General features: G+C 41.1%; 1 protein-coding gene across 8 annotated transcripts in view; it reads right to left on the reverse strand.

Annotated features, from left to right (window-relative positions):
- senp6a (SUMO specific peptidase 6a) overlaps positions 1 to 14817 on the reverse strand; it is a 158157-nt gene that overhangs the window by 67303 nt on the left and 76037 nt on the right. For all 8 annotated transcript variants that reach the window (XM_073051736.1, XM_073051735.1, XM_073051741.1 and 5 more), the window contains one exon: positions 7277 to 7670. In XM_073051736.1, coding sequence (XP_072907837.1) covers positions 7277 to 7670 — 394 coding nt within the window. The remainder of the gene's footprint in view (positions 1 to 7276; positions 7671 to 14817) is intronic.

Raw genomic sequence — 14817 nt, forward strand, 5'->3', positions numbered from 1 at the left:
CTCCCCAACACTGAAGGAGTCTCCCCACTCCAGGCATGGAATCTTGCGTGACATTTCAGAGCAAGGGAGTCCTCTGCAGTGCCGAAGGGGTGGCCCCAAGAAGGTGCAAGTAGTACCATGGTATTACTTCAAACATCTGTGGGCTCTCGAATTAACAAATATCTATCCTTTAAATCAACATAATTGAAACATCATCTGACATGATAGAACATTACACCAATCTTATAACCTACTCTATCATCTATGTGCCTTTTAAGAATCTCTTAAATCTCCTTAATGTATCTGCCACTAGCACCAACCTACCACTCTGTATTAAAAAAAAACTTCTCTAACATTTCCCTATACTTTCCTCTAATCACCTTAAAATTATGCACCCTGGTATTAGCCATTTCCACCCTGGGAAAAAGTCTCTGGCTATCCACTCAATCTAGGTCTTGTACACCATTATCAAGTTACCTCTCATCCTCCTTTACTCCAAAGAGAAAAGTCCGAGCTCTCTCAACCTAACTTCATATGACATGCTCTCTAATTCAGACAGAATCATGGTAAATCTCCTCTGCACCCTCTATACAGCTTCCACGATGAGATGACCAGAACTGAACACAATATTCCATCTCATTACTGTTCATTGCCATAGTTACTTAATTATAATACATCCAAAAATACTAAGTTGGCTTTTAAAGATAGAGACCCAAGGGATGTTAGAATCTGGAGCAACATACAAAATGCTGAAAGAATTTCACTGCCTCCAAAGCCAAGTAAGGAGACTTGAAATGCACACAGTACTCAAGGGGTGCAGCCTCACTGGTACCCTGTACAGTTGCAGCATAACCTCCCCACTCTTAAGTTCAGTCCCTCAAGCAATGAAGGCCAATATTCCATTTGCTTTCTTGAGAACCTGTTGCACTGGCAAACTAATCTTTTGGAATTCATGCACAAGCACTCCAAAGTCCCTCTGCACAGCAGCATGCTGCAATCTTTAACCAATTAAATAATAATCTGATTTTTTAGTTTTCCTTCCAAAGATGATAACCTTGCATTTCCCAAAGTTGCACTCCATCTGCTAGACCTTCGCCCACTCACAACCTTCCTATATCCCTTTACAGATTCTCCATACCCTCTGTGCAATTTGCTTTTCCATTCAATTTAGTGTCAAGCTTAGATACGCTACGCTCAATCCACTCTTCCAAATCGATAATATATATCGCGAGCAGTAGTGGGCCTAACACAGACCCCTGCGGCATTCTCTTCTCCATTGATTGCCAACCAGAAAATCACCTATTTATCCAACTCTCTGCCTTCTATTGGTTAACCAATCCTCTATCCATGTGAATATATTATCCCAACTCCATGCATCTTTATCATGTGGCCAAGTCTTTTATGTGGTACCTTGTTAAACATCTTCTGGAAATTCAAGTATACAAAATCCAGCTGTTCCACTGTATCCACTGCACTCATTATATCCTCAAAGAACTCCAGTCCTCAAACAGGACTTGCCCTTCACGAAACCATACTCTGTCTGCCTGATGGAATGATTTCTATCCAGATGCCTTGCTATTTCTTCCTTAATGATAGCTACAAACATTCCCGACCATACACACTAAGCTAACTGGCCCACAGTTACCTACTTTTTACCTACAGTCTTTTTTTTTTTTAAAAAAGTGATGTGGCATTCATTGTCTTCCAATCCACCAGGACTTGCCCAGAGTTTACAGAATTTTGGTAAATTACCATAAATGCATCCACTATCATTTCTACCATTTCTTTCAATACCTGGGGATGCATCAGGACCGGGGGACTCGTCTTCCTTTAGGCCCATGAGTTTGTTCATCACTACCTCTTTAGTGGCAGTAATCGTATCAAGTCCTCAACTCCCATCACATTTATAACATCTCGCTTTAGTATCAGATATGTCCTGCACCATGAAGACAGACACAAAATAGTTGTTTGAGACCTCAGCCTTTTCCACATTACCAAATATTAACTTGCCCTTCTCCTTTTTCAAGGGGCCTACATTCATTTTAGCCACGCCTTTCTCTTTTACATAATTATAAAAACTTTTACTATCTGTTTTCAGATTTTGTGCTAGTTTGCTTTCATAATCTATCTTCCTTTTTGTTTGTTCAGTGGTTTTTGTTTTTTTAAGGTTGTTCCAATCTTCCAATTTCCCACTACTCTTGGCAACTTTTCATGCATGAACTTTTAGTCTGATGCCTTCTTTAACTTCCTTATCCAAGGAAGTTATCCAAGGCTGGTGCTCCCCATCCTTGCTTTCAAATGGAATATACTTTTTTTTGAGCACTGTGAGGGAGAAGTATCACAGGAAATTTTCCACTGTTTCTCACCTGCCTCATCATATAGACTATGTGAGCCATCTCCTCCCTCATCTCATCGTAGCCTCCCTTGTTTAGGCATAACAGACTGGTTTTTGATCAAACTATTGCATCTGTATGGAAAAAGTCAATAATACTCTGATCACTCTTTTCAACAGGATCCCTAACTACAAGATTGCCAATTTTACCTGCCCTGTGCCTGCATAACCAACAGTTGTCACCAACAGCACTACATGTGATTTAAACATGCATTCCTGCAGTAAAGACGAACATTATTCCGTAATATGATGCCACCTAATTACCTGTGGTTCCCACCATTTTGGATCTGCACTGTCTGCTTACAAATATGGCAAAGCTGCAACAGTTTTCAGATCTAGGTCAACTTATCAAACATCATGGACCAAATCATTTAGGCGCAGCTTGCAATAAAGGGAACCACAAGCATTCAACTGTTGCCCCCCAACACCTGCAAGTCACATCCAGCCTTCCACTGGGATCCAAATGCAGTCCAATGCCAGGCCCAGCAGTATGCTGGGAAATCCACCTCTCAATCCTAAAGTAGGCTGAACTTGACTCAGAACTAGAGACCAATTATTTCATTGGGAATTCAGTCTGAAGAGCGGGTAAGTTAGGCATTTTTAGGTAGATAAAAGTCTTGAACCAAAATGCTGTTTGTTCACAATTCTCTAAAGGTGCCATCTGACTCACTAGTTCCTACTGCAGTTTGATTTTTTTCCCTTCAAGGTTGATAAAATATGATCACTAAATTGTCACACTTAAAACCTTTTCAAACTTGATTCACTTTACACTCAATAAATATACCCCGCAAAAAAGGCTTTGACAACTATGTCTCCTTCATCATAATTAGCCATCATTGAGGCAGCACAATTGTGATGTTGGTATATCCTCTACGAGGACAGGGGCAAAGATTTGACGTTTTTTCACCAAAGTTAAAACATTTCAAAGTTCAAAGTACAATTATTATCAAAGTATGTATACTTTATACAATCTTGAGATTTGTTTTCTTACAGGCAACTACAAAAGTAACCCACTGGAACCCATTAAAACAAAAGACCTAACACCCAATGTGCAGTGGAAAAAAAGTGCAAACAATAAAAATAAGCAAATAGCATTCAGAACTGAAGATAACAAAAGTGAGCGCACACTGTGATAACTGCAAGCCACAGCCAGTTTGCTGCAGAGATTAGTAAACTTCACGGAGCAGCCAGCTGAAGTTCAGTGCAGAGTCAAGTAAAGTTCACGGAGTAGCTATTGAACCAGCCCGGACCCCTGATCTTTTCAATCTGGCCCGGCGCTTAAGTCGTTCGAACCAGAAGCCATTCCTTGCTCCTGGGCCAGTGCCCTGCCACCACAATTCGGCCCAAACCAAACTTTTCCCAATTCAGCCTGGCGCTTAAATAGATCGAACCTCAGGTCTTTGCTTGTTCTCAGGCCCAGGTTTGGGTCCTGCTGCCTTGACTCTCCATTGCCTCTGCTCTCTTTACCTTGGTTCTGCCAAATCAAATTGCCTCCAAGTCCACACCAACCATTCCTTGTTCTCTGGCCCACTTTGATTCAGCCCGTATACACATCACAACCAACCTGCACCTTCCAGACTTCAGTTCCCACTGCAGAAATGCCAGGTCGTATGGGCAATTCAAAAGCTCAACTTCAACAGGGAAGTTACAGTCTGTTGCTGGCAGTGAACGTTCAGCAGAAAAAGTTTAACTAATGAATATGTCTATATTCATTACTTCTCAGTTACCCGGGTCATTGTGTATCAAGCAGCAGTAAAGATGACGTTTTACCACTCATTCGAGAGGCTTCTTCAGTTCTGATCCATGGCGGGTAGTTTTCCAGCTTCTTAGCTCTGAGTTGTTTAAAGGTATAGCAATCACCTGAAAGTTGTTAAGAGTCGTAGAGGTAATGAGAGGGTCATTAGTTTTATCTTTGGATGAATGGAAGTGTGAACTGTTATGAAGATGCCGGGGGTTAGAGATAATATAATCCTAATATCCGATTCATACCCCACCCCTTCTGTTCAGGGATGGGTTTTCCATTTTGACAAAGATGGCTTCTTTAACCCCTCTTTCAAACCACCTGTTCTCCCTGTCCAAAATGTACACATTGTTATCAAAGGAGTATCCCTTGTCCTTTAGGTATATACAGCCAAGTCTTGACCGGAGGTGTTAGCTCTCCTATGTTGTGGTCTCTTTCTTTTCAGGTTCAACCACACTCTAACCACACCACAAAAGTTGGGATTACAGATATGTAGCACCACACAATGCCCCCCTTCCAAAACATGCTGCTGTCAAAGCATCAGGCAGACAGCATGAAGCAAACAAAGCAAGGTCCTCATTTTGGATAATCTCTGGGTGAAGGAAATGAACTGAGCTCAGTGCAATTGCAGATCAGTTGCACAGAACATAACTACAGTTTGCTCATCACTGATCAGGAAATTGTACATCACCCAAGACAAACCAAAAATGTGAATACAAACCACACTCACGCAACTTACTCACTTTTAATGGAGCATTCCAAGGAAGGCTCATAAATTTATAACATGGAAAAAGAAAACCTGTTTACTGTCTACTTGAAACACTAGTTCAGTCATTCTTTAAATTATTTGCTTCATGAGGACATATTTATATCCATCCTACGCCAACTACATAGATACAAACAGTGCCTGTTACGGAAATGTAATTTTTAATATAAACGTATATTAGATATATTAACTTGTTTGGATATTTGAATAAGAATTTAATGAACAACCTTAAAGTGCCCAAACCACTTCTTACCCATCAATGAACATAACTGAAATTGAATATCAGGTTGCAATTACTTTGCTACTTGTGAGACACTTCTCAAAAGAAAACAAGTTCCCAAATTTCCTATAATGTACCACAATGTTGACTACATACGATGTTTTAATTGGCAGTTAAGCATGTTCTGAAGTTGAAAAACATGCATTAGCAATCAAGCAAGCATTTTTTTCCATTCATTTTGCAAAGATTTCAGCCAACTAGGTTTTTAAGGATAATCTCCCTTAAGTGCATGGGACGTATGACAGTGAGTTCAGTGTGAAAGTACAATTTATCCAAGTAATGAACCTCTGGATGCAACTATTAATATCCATGGTCAATGCTGCAAAATCTAGACTATTTCCAACAAATATAAATAGCAATATTGTCACACTGTCAGCTAATATGTTGAGTGGGAATTGTGGTTTATTGCAAATGAAGCCCACTTACTGTACAAATCAACAGCTTTAATGAGTAGAAGATATATAATATCTTCTGCCCTCCAGACATAACTCATGGGAAAATGTTTGATTATCATTTAAAAATTTGATCATAAGAAACTGATGCAGGGATAGACCAAGTTTGTTCAGCCATTCAATAAAAATCAGGGCTAATTCTGTACGATGCCGATTTCCAGCATCTACAGAATCTTGACTAATCTTCTGGAGTTTTTTGAGGATGTAACTATGAAAATGGACAAGGGAGAGCCAGTGGATGTAGTGTACCTGGACTTCCAGAAAGCTTTTGATAAAGTCCCACATAGGAGATTAGTGGGCAAAATTAGGGCACATGGTATTGGGGGCAGAGTACTGACATGGATTGAAAATTGGCTGGCTGACAGGAAACAAAGAGTAGTGATTAATGGGTTCCTTTCGGAATGGCAGGCTGTGACCAGTGGGGTACTGCAAGGTTTGGTGCTGGGACCGCAGCTGTTTACAATGTACATTAATGATTTAGATGAAGGGATTAAAAGTAACATTAGCAAATTTGCTGATGACACAAAGCTGGGTGGCTGTGTGAAATGTCAGGAGGATGTTATGAGAATGAAGGGTGACTTGGACAGGTTGGGTGAGTGGGCAAATGTATGGCAGATGCAGTTTAATGTGGATAAATGTGAGGTTATCCACTTTGGTGGCAAGAACAGGAAGGCAGATTACTATCTAAATGAAGTCAAGTTAGGAAAAGGGGAAGTACAACAAGATCTAGGTGTTCTTGTACATCAGTCAATGAAAGCAAGCATGCAGGTACAGCAGGCAGTAAAGAAAGCTAATGGCATACTGGCTTTTATTACAAGAGGAATTGAGTATAGGAGTAAAGAGGTCCTTCTGCAGCTGTACAGGGCCCTGGTGAGACCCCACCTGGAGTATTGTGTGCAGTTTTGGTCTCCAAATTTGAGGAAGGACATTCTTGCTATTGAGGGAGTGCAGCGTAGGTTCACAAGGTTAATTCCCAGAATGGCGGGACTGTCATATGTTGAAAGATTGGAGCGACTGGGCTTGTATACACTGGAATTTAGAAGGATGAGAGGGGATCTGATTGAAACATATAAGATTATTAAGGGATTGGATACACTGGAGGCAGGAAGCATGTTCCCGCTGATGGGTGAGTCCAGAACTAGAGGCCACAGTTTAAGAATAAGGGTTAGGCCATTTAGAACAGTGATGCGGAAAAACTTTTTCACCCAGAGAGTGGTGGATATGTGGAATGCTCTGCCCCAGAAGGCAGTGGAGGCCAAGTCTCTGGATGCATTCAGGAGAGAGTTAGTTAGAGCTCTTATAGATAGCTGGGTCAAGGGATATGGGGAGAGGGCAGGAATGGGGTACTGATTGTGTATGATCAGCCATGATCACAGTGAATGGCGGTGCTGGCTAGAAGGGCCGAATGGTCTACTCCTGCACCTACTGTCTATTGAGTTACTAATTCTGTATCACTTTACTTTCTTGCCTGTCCCCAAAGCCCGATTCTTTTACAGTCCAACAATATTTAACATTAAAATATTTGTTACTATTCCAGTTTACGGTCCACTATATTTAACAGATTAACACAAAAGGAGGTGTGTAATATAGCCTCATGATATTGCCACTATGGATCAGTCACAGTAACTCACACCTCTTCCGAACTGCTGAAAATGTCTATACTTACTGGGGTCATTCATTAAAGGTTTCTTGGAGTCCACTTGTCCTGTTCCATGCACAACTGTCCGCCCCAACAACCCTATTTTACCATTAGTTTGCAAAAGGTTATTCCTGGCTGTATAGAGTTTAGTTGTCAGCACTGGAGTCAATATTATGTCAAGAGGTTTGTTGTAAAATGTCTTGGCGCTGACACCCACACTGCCTTCAGCCTGATTTGCAGAACAGGCACGTATAGGTGGACGTGCCTGAACTGTCCCGACACCGGAAGAATCTGGAGTTTGTTTCGGCCGTCTTGTTGCATCCTTGGGTATTGGCTTCCTACAATTTTCACATTTTGTATGGTCTTCACTCTTTTTCCCACAATTGTTACATAAACTGAAGAATTCACTAAGTGTCCGCCCCTGAAATTTGGAAAAAGATCAAAGAATTAAAAAAATAATCCATTATCAACTTCTTTTCAGAAGTACATTTGACAAGGGGGTGGGGAGGGAAGAGGAGTTGTTGCAAGAAAATTGTCCTCATTATTGCAATTTTCTGTATCTGTGCATACATCAATAAATTGAAGTTAACATTTTCTTCTTGCATGTTGATTTTTTTTGTCTCCATATACCTGAAAATTTCACTGAGTGTATTTTATTCCATATCTCATATTTTTGGTTGTGATTTGTGAATTCGACGAAGGTGGATTTCCTACCCGAGCAAATGCAATTCCATAAACAGTTATATATCTTCTCCGTCACTAACACTACTATTTATGGAGTAATGGGTAAAAATCAAGCTAAGGAATTAAAAAGCATTTTAAAATCTTTGGACCTTAACACAAAACAAAATGCTACAAACACTCAATAGGCCAGACAGCATCTGAGGAAGGAAAAATAAAGAAGACCTTTCTGTGTGATGGTGGTTCACCATTTAAAGTATAGCTTAGAGGCACTTCTAGGTTGAAGATGAATGGGTGAAAGAGTAAGGAATTAAAGGGAAGGAATGTTAAAAAAGATGCAGATTAAAAGATAAAAATGAGAAAAGAAATGGTGTGAAATAAGGGGCAGATTTAACTTGCAAAAAAAACTTTCACTTTCTCTCAATTGTTATCAACCTCAATTTCTTGCTCCAAAAATACTGCCTTCCCTACTTCGTATTTTCTACTTCATTTAAAATTTTCATCAGTTTTGCAACTTTGTATATTTTGCTAATGTAGATATACACTGCCCCAGAATTTCCTGGCAAAAGGCAAATCACCCTTACCTACCTAATCTGCACTTTGTGGAGCAACCTTCTCGTACTAACTCCAGGCTTCAACATTGCATAGAGCACAACTGACTGGCAGGAAATAAAACCACAGTGTAGGACCCACAACCGTTTACCCACAGAAATATGTTGACAGTTCAGTATGGCATACAACTAGCGTTCCAGCTGCTAAAACTGACAATAAGTTTCATGAACTATGACACTTGAAAACAAATTGATACACAAACATTTTTGCACTTGCATAAGTGAATCTTCTAAAGTTCAAAGTAAATTTATTATCAAACAATGTACCTACTGCACGTCACCATTTATTACCTTGAGATTCATTTTCTTGTAGGCATTCACAGTAGAACAAAACAATACAACACACCAAAAGATCATAAGAATATAAGGCATAGGAGCAGAATTAGGTGATTCAGCCCTTCAAGTCTGCACTGCTATTTCACCATGGCTGATTTATCATCACTCTCAACCCCATTCTCCTGCCTTCTCCCCATAGCCTTTGATGCCCTGACGAATCTAGAACCTATCAACCTCTGCATTAAATATACTTGATGACTTAGCTTCCACAGCTGCCGATGGCAGTGAATTCCACAGATTCACAACCTTATACCCATGCTGGTATCTTATCTGTAATACCATGAGCTCTTACCTTGTTAAGATGCCTCAGTGCAGCACCTTGCAAAAGCCTCCTGAAATCCAATTAAACAACCTTTGTCTATCTTGCTTGTTATTTCCTTAAAGAATTCCAACAGGTTTATCAGGCAAGATTTCCCCTTGAGAAAACCATGCTGACTTTGGCCTCTAAATACCCCCAAACCTCATCCTTAATAATGGATTCCAACATCTTCCCAACCACTGAAGTTAACTAGAGGCTAACTAGAGTATAATTTCCTTTCTTCTGCCTCCCTCCCTTCTTAAAGAGTGGAGTGACATTTACAATTTTCCAATCGTCCACAACCATTCCAGAATCTAGAGATTCTTGAAAGATCATCACTAAGGCCTCCCCAATTTCTTCAGATACCTCTTTCAGAACCCTGGGGTGTACTCCAACTGGTCCAGGTGATTTATCTACCTTCATGCATTTCAGCTTCCCAAGGCACCTTCTCCTTCCTAATAGCAACAATGTTCACTTCTGCCCTGTGACACTCTTGAATCTCTGGAACACTGCTAGTGTTTTCCATACTGAAGACTGATGCAAAATACTTATTTTGTGCTGCTGCTATTACTGCAGGCTGAATTCTATCAAATTATGATCACTGCTTCTTAAGGGTTCCTTTACCATAAGCTCCATAATCAATTTTGGTTCATTTCACATCACCCAATCCAGAATTGCCCAACCCCTAGTGTGTTCAACCACAAGCTGCTCTAAAAATAGGCATTCTACAAGTTCCCTCTCTTGGAATCCAAACCACCCTGATATTCCCCCCAATCTACCTGCATACTGAAATCACCCAAAAATGTCATAACATTGCCATTTTTACTTGGCTTTTATATGTCCCGTTGTAATTTTTAACCCACATCCTGGCTACTATTTGGAGGACTGTATATAACTCCCACCAGGGTCTTTTTACTCTTGCAGTTCACAAGAATTCTACATCTTACAATACTATGTCACCTTTCTAAATATCTGATGTCATTTTTTTTAATCAACGGAGCCATCCCCCCTTTCTCCCTACCTGCCTGGCCTTTGATACAATCTGCCTTCTTTTAGCCACAACTCAGTGATGCCCACATCATACCTGTTAATCTCTAATTGCACTACAGTATAATCTACCTTATACTGTGTGCATTCAAACACCTTCAGTCCTGTATTCTTTTCCCTTTTCAATTTTGCCCCCATGTTACACTTCAACTCATCCCACTGACTGCAATCTTGCCCCATTATTTCCCTGTACACCAATTGCTCCATTCTCAGCCCTATCATTCCAGTCCCCATCCCCCATGTCAAATTCATTTAAATCATCTCCAACATCTCTCGCACACCTGCCTGCAAGGATATTAGACACCCTCAGGTTCAGTTGTAACCTGCCCTTTTTGAACAGGTCCTACCTTCTCCAGAAAAGATCCTAATAATCCAGAAATCTGAAGCGCTGCCCCCTGCACCAATTTCTCAGCCTCACATTCATCTGCCAAATCTTCCTATGCATGGCACAGGCAGTAATACAGAGATTACTACACTGGAGGCCCCACTTTTCAGCCTTCTACCTAGCTCCCTAAATCCTCTCTTCAGAATCTCATCTTTCTTCCTACTTATGCTGTTGCTCCCAATTTGTGTCACGATTTCTGGCTGTTCTCCCTTCCCTTTTAGAATGCCGTGGACCCAGTCTGAGATGTCCCACACCCTGGCACTTGGGAGGCACAACACCATCCTGGTGTCTTCTTCACATCCACAAAATCTCCTGTCTACTCCCCCTAACTGTGGGATTTCCAATGACTACTGCACTCCTCTTCTTTCCCACTCCCTTTCCTTCTGAGCCACAGAGGCAGACCAGTGCCAGAGACTTCTCCCTGGTAGGTTGTTACCCCCTCCCCCCCCCACAACAGTATCCAAAGCGGTATACTTATTACTGAGGGGAATGGTCACTGGGGTACTCACGGGATGCCTATTTCCTTTCCTTCTCCTGACAGTCACCCAGGTACCTGTCTACTGCAACTTAGACAGCTACCTCCCTCTACCTCCTATTACCTCATTCTTCTGTACGAGCTGAAGTTCATCAAGCCAACTGAAATCAATGAAAAACTACATAAAAAGATGTGCAAACAATCAATGTGCAAAAGATAAACTGAAAATACCCAAATAGTGATAATAATAAAGCAATCTTGGATTTTTGGACAGTTACAGAGCTAACTACTGGCAGTCCTGTGTAGCATTTCACAAGGAAGTCAAAGCCATTAAAAAGACAAATTATAGAAACCATACTACTCAGGAAATGTGCAAAATATTTCTACCTGTTCTAAATGATAAAGCCAATACCTCAGCGTGAATCGTTTGGGTCAGTATACCAGCGGCAAAGTCAGCTCATAGTCAGAGTTTAATGAGTACCAGCTTTAATCTAGGCATCAGTGTTTTCCTTCTCAAATACTGTGTCTGACCAGTTTTCAACATTCTCCACTTCCATTTTCACCTTTTGTCAATTACATCCCCTCTACTTAGAAATCTTCAATCCACCCAAACTGAATTTTGTAGAATTACCTACCAGTAGTCTATATCAAATAACCCAATACTCTAAATATTAATGCAAACACAAACAACAAGATTAGAAAATCACTTTTGGCACCATGTTGGGAATATTATGCAAATCTTAAAACAATAAGTTTCAAACCTAGTTGTGCTACAGTGGCATGCTATTCCAAACTCAGTTTTGTAAGAAATCAAAGAAATGCTAACACCTCGTTCTTTAAGTAGCCATAGACCACCACAGCACAGAAACAGGCCCTTCAGCCTATCTAGTCTGTACTGAACTATTATTCTGCCTAGAACCATCATTGTACACGTAGGCCATTCCATCCTATCCAAATTTCTCTTAAACGTTGAAATCGAACCCACGTCACCACTTCTGCTGGCAATTTGTTTCACACTCTCACTACCCTGAGCAAAGTTGTTCTCTCTCATGTTCCTCTTAAACTTTTCACCTTTCACCCTTAACATACGACATCTAGTTCCAGTCTCACCCAACCTCAGTGGAAAAAGCCTGCTCGCATTTACCTAATTTACCCTCATAATTTTATATACCTCCATCAAATTTCTTCTCAATCTTCTACATTCTGGGGAATAAAGTCTTAACCTATTCAACCTTTCCCTATACTCAGGTCCTCATGGCCCGGCAACATGCTTGAATATTTTCTCTGCACTCTTTTAATCTTATTTACATCTTTCCTATAGGTAGATGACCAAATCTGGACACAATACTCCAAACTGGGCCTCACCAACGTCTTGTACAATTTCAATATAACATCCCATCTCCTGTTCTTAATGGCATGAACATTGACTTCTCTAACTTTCATTAATGCCCCTCCTCCCCTTCTTACCCCATCCCTGACATATTTAGTTTTGTTTCCTCTCTCTGCCCATCACTCTGCCTGTTCTCCATCTCCCTCTGGTGCTCCCCTCCCCCTTTCTTTCTCCGTAGGTCTCCCGTCCCATGATCCTTTCCCTTCTCCAGCTCTGTATCCCTTTTGCCAATCACCTGTCTGGCTCTTAGCTTCATCCCACCCCCTCTGGTCTTCTCCTATCATTTCGCATTTCCCCCTCCCCCTCCTACTTTCAAATCTCTTACTATCTTTCCTTTCAGTTAGTCCTGACGAAGGGTCTCGGCCCGAAACATCGACAGCGCTTCTCCCTATAGATGCTGCCTGGCCTGCTGCGTTCCACCAGCATTTTGTGTGTGTTTCCTGTACTTAATACCTTGATTTAGGAAGGCCAATGTCCCAAAATCTCTCATTACGATCCAATGCCACTTTCAAGAAATTAAGGATCAAGAAATCTGTTCTACCACACTGCTCAGTGCCCTACTACTCACTATGTAAATCTTACCCTGGTTTGCCTCACAATGCAATACCTCTATTAAGTTCCATCTGCCATTTATCAGCCCATTTTTCCAGCTGGTCCAGATCCTGCTTCATGCTTTGATAGCCTTTCTCACTGTCCACTACACCCCTTGGGGGAGGGCTGTGTGCATGCGTGCCTTTAACCCCTGGTGGAGTCGTCGGGGCGCTGCTATGACAAGCTTTTTGCACCGATCTTTTTGGTGTGCTCATGTACGGCATGTCTTGGGCATCTGAAACCTGGCGGAGCCCATCCCTCTCCAGTTTTTTTTTTACAAGGTCAAGTTACTAGCTCGACACTCAACCCAGGCTCAGATGGAGAGCGTGCAAGGGAAGTCTAGCGCTGATGCCATTATGCCACCAGCCGGCTTGGTGTCGTCTGCAAACTTCCTGATCCTGTTTACCACATCGTGCAGATGTTTGATACAGATGACAAACAATAATAGACATAGAACTGCTCCTTGTGAGCACACCAATAGTCACAGGCCTCCAGACAGAGAGGCAACCATCTACTAACACTCTCTGGCCTCTCCCACTTCTAATCCAATTTACTACCCCATCCTGAAATGCCAAGTGACTTAACCTTCTTGACCACCCTCCCAATACAGGAAGTGAGATTAAATAAACTGGGTTGATAATCCAGAGTTTAAGAATGAGACAGGACAGATTCAGATCGTTTGTAATCTTATTGTACTGTGATAGAGGCACAACTCAATAAATGCCCAGTCCTGCTTTTATTTCTTTTTTTTTTAATCTTTTACTTTAAGGTTCTGAGGACATTCACAAAAATGATTCCAAGATTGAATAGCTTGTCACATGAAGAACGTCTGATGGCTCTGGGCCTGTATTCACTAGAATTCAGAAGAATGAGGGGTGACCTCATTGAAACCTATTGAATGGTGAAAGGCCTTCATAGAGTGGATGTGGGGAGGATGTTTCCTATGGTGGGGGAGTCTAAGACCAGAGGGTAGAGGGCATATTTAAGGCAGAGGTTGATAGATCCTGATTAGCAGGGCATGAAGGGATACAGGGAGAAGGCAGGAGATTGGGGATGAGAGGAAATATGGATCAACCATGATGAAATGGCAGAGCAGACTTGATGGGCCAAACAACCTAACTCTGCTCCTATATCTTGTGATCTTACAAGTGCATATTAAGCTAGTCATGTAGAAATGGTTAATAAATGCTCATCCCAATAAATAACAAAAAGCAGCAAACAATGCATTGAAGATGTGAAATGTATTTCAACGAGAAACAATCACTACAAAGATCGAGATGATTTCCCACTTACTGTTTAAAAAAAACTCGTTCAAATGGCACAGAGGGTAATGAGAAACTATTCTATGTGGACGCAAAGACAATGTGATCAGGCGTTGTTCCCAACCAAGATTAGAAATCTAGTTGGCAAAACATATTTTGAGAAATCTGGGGATATAACTGGTTATTCTCCTATGCTCCCTCCCTCCCCCACCCCTCCAATAGGGTGAAAGGATCTATTTGCTTCTGTAAACAGGTTGAACACTTCAGTTTAGTACTAAGCACATCTCACTTCAACAATTCTACTCCCTTTCTCAGAATCACAAGCTACACTAATGAGAATTCTTCATTTTTTCAACACAGCAAGATTTTTTCACAGTTATGGTTTCATGTGGAAAGTGTCAATTGCTTGAGGTAGTGCAGAATGTATTCACATGCTGTGTTATCTGCTGCAGCCAAATTAAATTGAAATCATTTTGATTGTTGCAAAGTGCA

The sequence above is a fragment of the Hemitrygon akajei genome, chromosome 7 (genome assembly GCF_048418815.1).
Source record: "Hemitrygon akajei chromosome 7, sHemAka1.3, whole genome shotgun sequence".
Taxonomy (NCBI): Eukaryota; Metazoa; Chordata; class Chondrichthyes; order Myliobatiformes; family Dasyatidae; genus Hemitrygon; species Hemitrygon akajei.